The 11,377-nt window shown below is 40.9% G+C and overlaps 2 protein-coding genes and 1 long non-coding RNA gene across 6 annotated transcripts in view; 1 reads left to right on the top strand and 2 right to left on the bottom strand.

Annotated features, from left to right (window-relative positions):
- The window catches only part of LOC132451816 (microtubule-associated serine/threonine-protein kinase 1-like), a 75,181-nt gene that overhangs the window by 39,126 nt on the left and 24,678 nt on the right, over positions 1–11,377 (bottom strand). The gene's annotated exons all lie outside the window — the stretch shown is intronic.
- Positions 2,147–4,085, bottom strand: LOC132451701 (uncharacterized). The gene is made up of 2 exons (XR_009524189.1): positions 3,830–4,085; positions 2,147–3,081 (listed from the first exon to the last, which is right to left on the bottom strand). It is a non-coding gene; the product is annotated as an uncharacterized LOC132451701 (long non-coding RNA).
- Positions 4,113–11,297, top strand: LOC132451691 (uncharacterized). 2 transcript variants are annotated; one of them, XM_060044302.1, is made up of 4 exons: positions 4,113–4,196; positions 7,405–9,817; positions 10,521–10,607; positions 11,150–11,297. In XM_060044302.1, the coding sequence occupies exons 1-4, from the start codon at positions 4,137–4,139 to the stop codon at positions 11,278–11,280; spliced, it is 2,691 nt and encodes an 896-aa protein (XP_059900285.1). In that variant the 5' UTR covers positions 4,113–4,136; the 3' UTR covers positions 11,281–11,297. The 2 variants fall into 2 exon arrangements, with proteins under 2 accessions (XP_059900285.1, XP_059900275.1); XM_060044292.1 differs by having other exon boundaries at positions 10,515–10,607.

The raw sequence follows: 11,377 nt of genomic DNA, 5'->3' as shown, positions 1-11,377 counted from the left end.
CAACTCAATTGTAGATATCTGCAATGAGAAACCCCATAGACATTAATGGCGAAAATGACGTCATTTCTCCTAGGAGGAATGTCTTAGTGGATATCTGAAATGACAATTGTGGAAAGGAGGAATGTAGGTGCGGATATCCGAAATGTTAGTTTTGACCAGGCGAAACTGAATTGCAGATATATGCAACACATATCCAGTCTAGCGAATTTATGTCGAATCGGCTTGCCATAGTGATCTGCAGAATACAGTGCCTACGTGGACCGTACTCCCCTCTCCCCTCCCCGTTTCCGTTGTGTTAGAGGGTCATGCTTGGTGTCATTGGACTCAGCTCAACGTGTAGATGCTAAATAGCATGTAATTTGTCAAAAATGTCTATAGGGAAGCAAATCAATAGCTGGTCATTATTGATAAAGGCCTCCAACTTCGGCAGCTAATTACTACACTTAAACATATTCAAGACACCTCGTTTGACCCGTTACCCCAACGGGAAGATATGTTAATACTTCTAATGGATTGATTCAGCTATTTTATTTGATTTTTTCCAACGTTTTGCAATTCAATAGCTTTTGGGTCGCATGACCACTAATCACTATTTGATTGTTCACCAACTACTATAGAGGTAAATTGATAAAGTCCCTGTGTTTGGTTCCGTCTACAGATTTTTGTTTCCTCAGTATTTATAATTAATTGTTCTAACTTAGTGTGTTTTAATTTTATTTAGCATTTATTAATTTTTTATGCTTTCCTAGGGCAATGTGTGTAGTAGATCTGGTACAACTCAATCCATAAGAATGTCCAATTGATGTGCAATTGCTTCCATTGAATGTAGGATTCATAGTAGTTGGGGTGGGGGAAGGGCAAGTGGCCGCTGTTGTGTCAGGCAGCACCAGTTGGGTGCAGGGGGGGAGGGCCCCTCCGATGGGCCATCACTTAAGGCTGAGCTGAAGGCAGAGATGCACCACAGTAATCTCCACTGCTGAACTCACAGGCCCAGTCCAGTGTTGAAAATACATAAATTATGTGTTTAATTGTATTGCATGTATTATATATATTTTTTATAATAAATAAATAAATTAATAAATAAAGAGAGAGAGAGAGAGAGAGAGAGAGAGAGAGAGAGAGAGAGAGAGAGAGAGAGAGAGAGAGAGAGAGAGAGAGAGAGAGAGAGAGAGAGAGAGAGAGAGAGAGAGAGATATTTTCACACAAGTCATATTCCGAAATAGGGAATATAAGTGGTTAATAGGGGGATCCTAAAGGGTTAAAAAAAACGCTAGCCATCACTGTATTACTAAGAGCCTGCCGCCTGTTCACCAATAAGCCAATCAGAGCTCTCCGTGAGCGAGGTGAAAAGTTCATTTCAATCAAGCATAAGGCCTATGTCAGACTTCCTGCTTCCGGAACGCGTAGTAGGGTTATCCAACTTCCGGTCGCGTCTAGCAGCAACAACAATGGCAGCCCCCGTTCGCAGTTGTTCTTGTAGTGTACCGTGTTGCTCTACGTCAGGACGTATACAACCATGCCTCAGCTTCCACGCATACCCGAAGGACAAAATAAATCTTGGTTGAGATTATTTTTTGCCCAGTACTGTCCTAACGTGCAAGTGATTCTAGACTGCACAGAAATCAGGTGTGAGGCACCCTCATCACTCACCCTCCAGTCTGAAACATTATCCCACTACAAGAATACCAACACCTTCAAAGGTCTGATCGGCATTGCTCCATGTGGAGTTATCACCTTAATTTCTAAACTGTACACTGGTTCCATATCAGACAGAAATCACACAGCAGTCAGGAATCCTTAGTATACTTCAGCCAGGAGATGCATGCATGGCTGACAAAGGCTTTGTCATCGACAAGATGCTTTCTGAAGTTGGGTCCACCCTCATAACGCCGCCATTTAAAAGAGGCGCCAGGTTCACCAGTGAGGACACCGAAAAACCCCAGAGTATCACCCGACTTTGGTGGAGAGGGCCATCAGAAGGGTCAAAGAATATCATATCTGGGACACGACCATTCCTCTGACTCTTTCAGGCTCTGTCAATCAGCTGTGGGTAAATTGTTGCTTGATGTCCACCTATCAAGGTCCTTTAGATGTGAAGGGTGATGTCCCAGTGTTACACATTAAAACACACATGACGTCACATGACTATTTTCAAACGTTTATTAATGTTCTTTGTTTACATTTAGCAGAAAGAAATTAAAATTGTGTGTTTGTGTCCGTCCGTCCTTTTCAAATGTTTATTTAATGTTTCCAATTCTTTTTTTTAAACATAAATTTACATATATACATATTTACATTTAACAGAAAGAAATTCAATGTTCTGTGTGTGTTAGGCAAGGCAACTTTATTTATATAGCACTTTTCATACACAAGGCAAACTCAAAGTGCTTCACATATAAACATTGTCATACAATAAAATAGATAAGTAAAAGAAAACATATGCAAAGAAATTAGTAAAATAGAAAGTTAAAGGCATTTTAGTATTAAAATAGAAAATAAAGGGAAAGTTAAAAAAGCTTTTTAGAAAGTGCAATGTATTTAAGATGTAGCAGAAAGCTAATGCAAACAAAAGTCTTCAGGCTTGTTTTAAAGGTGCTCAGAGTGTGTTACCTTAAACAAATGTTCAGGAATGTTCGTTTCCAATTCTTTGATTGAAATATTTACATATATACATTTAACAGAAATAAATAAATGAAATGGGGTGTGTGTGTCCCTCGGCCATATTTATTTGGCATTCAGGAGGTATGTGTCCATGTATGTGTTAAATAAAACACCTAACCCAAACCTTGGGTTTCCTGACCACAAGTTGGTCAGTGGGTTCCGGGCGAATCCCCTGGAGCAAAAAGAAAAAATATGTCAGCACATAAATCATATTGTCAGTGTAGCAACACTTAAGTCAGTGTTAGTTGCGTCTGTCTATATACAAGAACTTCTAATACTATTATTGAGTAGACTATAGGATGTTTGGCTAGGCCTGAGGTATACACATAAACCTGTGTCCTTGGTCCATGACTGCAGAACACTGGTGCACGACAGAGGTGTTGGCACGCTTTGCTCCCCTGTGAAGTGGTAGTCATGTGTCTGGAAGAGCAGATATAAAACAAAACATGACAATCTGCAACAGCAGACATGAAACAAAACATTATCATCGGCAACAGCAGATCTGGAGAAAGAGAGGAGCATTTTGGAACAGCAACAAGAAACAATAATAATAAAAACACACACAGACTGAACATGCAACTGAATCTGTGAAGGTCTGAAACCATGCTCTCTAGGATATCCATTATTCTACATATTACGAGGTGGGCCTGTTGTCTGAATCACACAATGTAAATATAATTAAAGTGGTCAGAAAGGTAGGCCTAAGTAACAGTCCCATTGATTCACAAAAGTCTATGAAAAGCGAGATAGAGTTTGATTTCAGACTCAGGCCTGACTTCCTAGCACTGTAACCTGCAAGGTGTGAGGCTCATCGTTTTTCTTCTGGGAACAGTAGCAGTTCGCCCTAACCTGCTACTTCCAAATCAACTAAATCTGACACTGCAGTAAGAGAGGGAAAGATTAACACACCATACAGCAAAATGTATGGGCATTGGTAGCCTATGACAGCCACCCAGCCACTATGTTCTGACAGTAGCCTGGAGCTAATCTGACATACTATCGACACTTACATGTACGGTAGGCACTGGCAGTGCCTACCTACCTATACCTAACATCTTGGGGTTCGTCAAGATTAATTAAAAAGGATACGTTTTAACTGACATGTATTACACTTAGTGCTATCTGTCACAGTCAAGCTACACAGTGTCAACAGATTTGAAACACTTACCTCTGTAATTAAAAATTTACTTCTCCCAGAAGAACTTATATCCTTTGCGTAGTTTAGATGTATCGACACGTGAGTGCTGATTAACGATCCTTAGGACGTTGTCGTAGGACAATTTAGGTAGGTTGGAGAGAGACTCCACAGGTATCGATCTGCCTCCGCCATGGTAAACAGTTTAGCTAAGCTAAGCGGAAGAGCAGTTACCCTACTCCGCGAGCTTCTTCCGGTCTTCAATTGTTCCGTCACATAAGGCCCTGCAACTTCATGGAGTGCATGGAGTGCATGGAGCATTGAGTGCTTTGCAAGAAGAATGAAGAAATTACGATCTCACCACCCAATGTGTGAAAATAGATCCTTTGCTACAGCCCAGGTAAGCAATTTCATTTTATTTGCATTAGTATAATTAAAATGCCAGACATGAGGGTCAAAACCCGGGAAAAAGGTTTCGACGTGATGTCCCGGTTTTAACGGTAGTAACACGCCCGACATCACGATCAAAATCGATGCCATTTTATCACTGTTACTGAAATAAGTCGCCAATTTAGAGAAAAAAGGGGTAAAATCCTATGTTCTTGCAATTCACCCCAAAGTACGTGGGGTTCTTTTTGTGAGCGGCGGTGCGGTTTGTGTGGGCATGTGGAGCTCTGTCTGGGCAGCGATTTATTTAAAGGCCCACTATGCAACTTCGGGCATTTCTTCGCTGTATTCTTGGTTTTGGCACGCACATTTCTCTACACAGCGCCCCCTACAGCTTCGTAGTAGATATTTCACAACACTGTCGTAACAACTCGTTGACGACCCTTCCCCATGCACTTCTACGCGAGCCATGTGCATTTGTTTTCAAAGAAGCCGGCGAATGCGTGGAGCCATGTCCGAAGTAGATGTTCATAAAGTTTAGGCACGGTTATACATTTTTAAAATGGTGTATTTGTATTACAATAAACATAAATCCATCCCTTTTTATAGTTGTCTGGGAGAATTTATATCCTAGATTATAATTGTTTTATCTTAGGTTGAACAGAACAATCAGTGTAAGGGGTTTGGCCAACATAATAATCTAAACAAGAACCTGGATTCGGGGATTCAGTCTGTATCTGGGGGACGAGACAGACGAATAGCAAAACACCCATGGAAACAAAGGTGTTATATGGTTGCAACCAAGCAAGCTAGAAACGTACAGGGCTCACAACAAAACGGTTGAGAAAACAATTTTTACAGGGCACACAACAAAATGGTTGAGCAAACACATTTGTACAGAGACTATCAACATCAAGAATACCACGAAGACAAAGTTCACCCAAGGGTACTTTCAATTTCAAAAGCAACACGGACGAGTCGGCGTCTGATTTGCAGTCTTCTTTTTCTTTCAGTTCACGCTATTCCTGAAAAGCTTGCCCAACGTTTACTCGTGTCTGGCCTCTCTGTCGGTCAGTCTCCCTTTTCTCTTCTTCTGTTCCTCCGACAATGGGTTTCTCTGTCTCTTTTTAGTCGGCTGATCTATGATGAATATAACAATCCCTTAGTTACTTGTGTTTATATCGAGCCGGTTCCGTGTTTGGGGGTCTGTGCCGTAATGCAATTCGTTACTTCGCGAGACTCGAGACTCCCGCGAGAGTGGGCGGCGGGTCGCCGGCAGAAACATATTCCTTTTCTCCGCCAAGATGCGCAAGGGGGAGTCGAAACAACGAACAATCGAACAAAAATGTATAATAGAACCATCGCAATGACTCTTAGCCTGTTATATTAAGGTAAATCAAGCCAAAAAAGTTGCATAGTTCCCCTTTCACTCGTGTCTGATCTCTTTTCTGGTCCATTCTTCTTTTGTTCCACCGACAGTCGCCTCTTGGGTCCCTTATCAGTCGATTGATCCATGATGAATGCAACAATTGCCTCGCAACTGGCTGTTTATATCTAGCCGGTGCCATGTTTGGGTGTGTGTCTGTGCCATAAAGCATTTTTCGAAACTACAATCTGACTACATTTTCGAGGTTACTTCCGCTGCGTCACATCCGGATTGTGTCGGTCCGAACAGATCAAGTTGCATATGCGCTTTTTCACTGAAGGGGCGACATGGGTAAATGACACACCCACCAATCGACCAAGAAATGGATGCAGAACCATCAGCATAACTCTCAACCTGCATACTTAATGTAATTTTGTCTAAAGAAGTTGCATAGTGGGCCTTTAAAGGGGACCTATTATGCTTTTTCGACTTTTATGACCTATACACGTTGTTAGAATGATTGATAGTCATGTTTAACCATACTTAAGTGTCAAATAATGACGTAGGCTACATGTATTTCGACGTATTCCCTGCTGACAGTCTGAGGTGGCTGTGCAGAGCGCTAAACACTCGTAACAACGTTTGCGATTCACTTGTTCACATTTCCGGAAAATCATCTACGTAGATGCACTCCTAGATATAAATATTAACTAGATGCCATACGGTGGCGTATAGAACGTCACCATAGGCGGCCATCTTACCACAGTAAGCTGCTCACCCATAACATTGTGTTGGTAGTGGTACATGTACTTTTAACTTGCTTAAATTTTCTTAAATTTTCAACCGATTTACAAACGGTTTGGTTTATTACAAACGTTATTAACGTGGTTATGATATTGTACCTATTTTAGAACATTATTCTATTTTTCATTATTCTATCAAAAGTATGCAGTGTCATAACTACATCTCAGACGTTTATAACAAACCAAACCGTTTGAAAATCAGTTAAATTGAACAAGTTATGGTTATTTAAAAAGTACATGTACCACTACCAACACAATGTTATGGGTGATCAGCTTACTGTGGTAAGATGGCCGCCAGTGGTGACGTTCGACTCCATTGGCCAGCAGCGCGGACGAGGCATCTAGTTAATATATATATCTATGGATGCACTCCTGCCGCGCCCCCATATGCTTGGTCAAATCTGCCCGCACGCGCTTCAAGGAAGGTAACCAATCACAACGGAGTTGGGTTGGCAGGAGGAGGGTTAGGGGGCGGAGAAGGACGAAACCAGGCGTTGACAGATAATGCTGAAAGCGCCCAGATGAGAGGAAGAGTTTCCCGACAATCTACATCGTTTTTTGTGCATGGTTAAACATGACTATCAATCATTATAACAACGTTTATAGGTAATAAAAGTCTAAAAGCATAATAGGTCCCCTTTAACGTGACCAGTGTGAACGTTATGTTTGCATATAGGGAAGATAAGTTGATAAGTTAGCTATAAAGCTTAAACCAAATTAAACCGTTATCATTGCCCTTATTTTCCTCTTCAAACTCAGACAGTGGAAAAAGTCAGGTTGTCGCAAAATAAACACTCGTTTGACTTACGGTGGTAAGTGGTGTATGTTACAGCCTCAGCGGCCTGCGCCGCACCCTAGACCTAATTTTAGAAAAACATCTGTGTACATTGAAACATTAAGTTAAGCTTACACCTTAACCTGTCATTTGCTGCTGGTGTTTGATATGTTTAATATCCTTGTTTAGGCCTATTTTTGGAAATCTGATTGTAATTATCATGATTTATGGATGAATTGCATGTAAAATAAAGATATTATCTAATAAATCCTTGTAGGTGGACTTGTCTCATGAGACGGCGTTATGCAGCCGCAGCGGAACCATTGCAGAACACAACGCCTCATCAACACCACTAACATCAATTGAAGACAAAGACCACCACTCCTCATCAACACCCCTAACATCAATTGAAGACAAAGACCACCACTCCTCATCAACACCCCTAACATCAATTGAAGACAAAGACTACCACTCCTCATCAACACCACCAACATCAAGTGAAGACCAAGACTACCACTCCTCATCAACACCACTAACATCAATTGAAGACAAAGACTACCACTCCTCATCAACACCACCAACATCAAGTGAAGACAAAGACTACCACTCCTCATCAACACCACTAACATCAATTGAAGACAAAGACTACCACTCCTCATCAACACCACCAACATCAAGTGAAGATGAAGACTACCACTCCCCATCAACATCACCAACATCAAGTGAAGACCAAGACTACCACCCCTCATCAACGCCACCAACATCAAGTGAAGATGAAGACTACCACCCCTCATCAACGCCACCAACATCAAGTGAAGATGAAGACTACCACCCCTCAATACCATCGTCCACTGAAAGAGAGAGTGTCTCAGAGAAAGACCATATTCACTCTTCATTGAGGGAACATGAGATCCTGGAAGCTGAGACAATAGCAAATTCAGAATTAAAAGGAAAAAGGAAGCTGCAAGGTGATAAAAAGAGGCCACAAGTTACTATTCAAACAAGCCAAAAGAAAACTGATGGTACAAGGGCCTGGGATAAAGCCCATTACTGTTTGTATTGTACAAAGTCCAATTTGAAGATGGCCAGACATTTACAAAGAAAACACAGTAATGAAACTGATGTTGCCCGTGCCTTTAGCTTCCGACCTGGCTCCAAACAAAGGAAGACACTCTTGGAATCCCTTCGCAATAAGGGAGACTGGCAACATAATATTAAGGTCTTAGAAGAAGGAAATGGGGAGATAGTAACATGGAGACAGCCCACTGAGAAGGCTTCTGTACAGGACTACCTACCATGCGAACACTGTTATGCAATGTTCAAGAGGACTGAACTCTGGAGACATGGGAGGTCATGTGGAGAAAGGAATCGGGAAACGGAGAAAGGCAAAAGAAGAAGAGTACAAAAAGCTTCCTCGCAACTTCTTCCAATCATGGAATCAGCTGGAGGAGTTACAAAGGTTATTCATACTATGTTGCAAGATAATGTAACCTCTCACATCAGAAGTGATGAGATGATATGTAAGTATGGAGATGCATTATTTGCAAGAAAGGGCCGTGAACAATCTCAACATGGATACATCGCACAAAAGTTGAGAGAACTGGGAAGGTTTGTGTTGGCTGCAAAGAAGATTGACAAGAGTGTGAAAAGTCTTAAAGATATATGTGATCCAACAAAGTTTGACCTGGCAGTAAAAGCAGCCAGGAGGGTGTCAAACTACAACACAGAAACCAACGAATATGGAAAGCCATCTACTGCTGTCAAAATTGGATTTTCTCTCAAAGGGGCAACAGAAACCTGGATTGGACATTGTTTGATGACGTCGGATGTTTTAACTGAGAAGAGGGCCAAGAAGTTTAAGCAGCTGCTAGATAGCTCTTGGTCCACTTTCGTGTCAACCAATGCTCACAGCACAATGGAACAACGGAGGTGGAACAAAGAAGACAGTGTACCTTTGACAAAGGCCGTTGTTACTCTGCAGAACTACCTGAGGAAAATTGAGGATGAGGCAAAGGTGGAGTTGAAAAAGTGTGCGAGCAACACCACAGCATACAAAAAGTTAACTGAGAGCCTTCTCGCACAAATAATAGTATTTAACAAGAAGCGTGAAGGAGAAGCATCACGCTTAACCTTGGAGACATATCTAAAAGCCGACACCGGCCCTGTGAATGAGGACATATATGAAACCCTATCAGCAGTGGAAAAACAACTGAGCCACAGGCTGACTCGGATAGTGACACGTGGAAAGAGAGGTAGAAAAGTGCCCATTCTCCTTCTTGATCGCACAAAAACATCTCTCGACTTTATGATTGAAAAACGGAAGGAAGTTGGCGTAATTGATGACAACCCATTTCTGTTTGCCAGGATCGGAACAGAAACCAATATTCGTGGATGTGACTGCCTTCGGAAATATGCCAAAGAGAGCAAGGCAAGCCACCCAGAACTCCTTAGGTCAACCAAACTAAGAAAGCATGTTGCTACCTTATGCCAGCTCCTGGACCTTGATAATCAAGAGCTGGAACAAGTAGCTCGTTTTATGGGACATGACATAAGAGTCCATTGCGATTATTACCGCCAAACTGACAAAACATTTCAGGTAGCCAAGATTGGGAAACTACTGTTAGCAATGGAGCATGGAGCAGGGGCGCTTAAAGGGAAGAATCTGAAGACACTGGACTCAGTTGTCTTTGGTATGTATATTTGTATTGATAATGTTTTATTGTACTGTTTTAATCTACTTATTTTAATCAGTATATTTGTTTTTGGTATATGTATATACTAGAGCTGTCAAGCGATTAAAATATTTAATCGTGATTAATCGCATTAATGTCATAGTTAACTCACGATTAATCGCGATTAATCGCAAATTATTTTTCTATGCTAAATATCCCTTGATTTCTTTGTCCCATAATTCTTCTCATTTTAATTCTCTTATCAACATGGTGAAGTGCATCGGCTTGCCTTGTGCAAATGATTTTTTATTGATAACAACATTGGCATATACTGATCAAAACAGGACGATACAAAAAAAGAGCCTATAGTGCAATTAAACGACTGCTTTGAACAAATGTCATTTGAACATAGCAGTCAGGCTATTGCTTCTTTGTTTTGAGCCAAAAAATAAATAAATAGCGTTAATCGCGCGATAATTTTTTTAACGCCGTTAAAATTGGTTTACGTTAACGCCGTTAATAACGCGTTTAACTGACAGCTCTAGTATATACTGTATTGTTCGCTTTTGTAACTTATGTTCGTCTTTTTTGTGATTTATTTGAATTGCTGCTGCAACAACGAAATTTCTATTTTGGTATAAAGTTATCTATCTACTAATTTTGACCTACTGTAAATTTTAGTTTTCTATTTCCCCTACCGTGAACATTTTCATAGGTAAAGGACATGAAGCCACCTCAACCAAAGGCTTGAGAGGAGTCAAAGAGAGAGGGACATCAAATGTAGACAGACGACTGGAAGCTAATGATGGTAAGTAATATATATCATGATAATGTTAATATAATCAATTCCTTCTTAGGCCCTTTGAACTCACAGTTGAAATTCACATTGAAACAACTAATTTGGTTGACAGTGCCTCAGACCTAAAGCTTTAATACACCTTTATTTGAAGTAGTCTATAAAAGTATGAAAAAAATTGTTTAGGAAACTCAAAGACATTATGTTAGAGGCAGTCTAGATATGGGAAGGTAACCTAATGCTGTGTTCCAGACAAAGTTGGTGGTCGAATTTCCCAGTTGAATTTCCAATTTCCGACCTCCAAGCTTTTCAGGTGGAGGCCATTGCCATTGTTGTGTTATGTTAGACAACTGATTCCCTGTGAAGTCGGGGTAGATTGGTTGGTCTCGAGTTCACAAGTAGGAACTCAGACTTTGAGTGGCGAGACTGGTTCGCAGAATAAGTCTCCACTGCTATACTAATATGTTAGATAGGCAAGAAAGGGTAGTCTTTCCAAACAGTGAGCATGACTGGGGCTTAATGTTTCTCTGTACTAATGTGTGCTTTCTTATCAGATGGAGAACAGCCACACCTGTCAACCACAAGCCCACCTGTCAAGAGGCCAACGAAGACTGCAACTAAAAGACATGATGACGATGGGAGTTATGATGATGGGGGTAGGTCCAGGCATTGTATACATCAGTAATGTTCTTAGTCTGAGGTCAGGACTGTTTCATTGTACTATTGTCATCCTTCTCAGATGAAGATTTTGGTATTTCACTCTACTAAAACATCATCTTTCA

This window comes from Gadus macrocephalus, chromosome 2, assembly GCF_031168955.1.
Source record: "Gadus macrocephalus chromosome 2, ASM3116895v1".
NCBI lineage: Eukaryota > Metazoa > Chordata > Actinopteri > Gadiformes > Gadidae > Gadus > Gadus macrocephalus.
The sequence above is the reverse complement of the archived record's forward strand: the minus strand, read 5'-3'. Positions and strand labels throughout refer to the sequence as shown.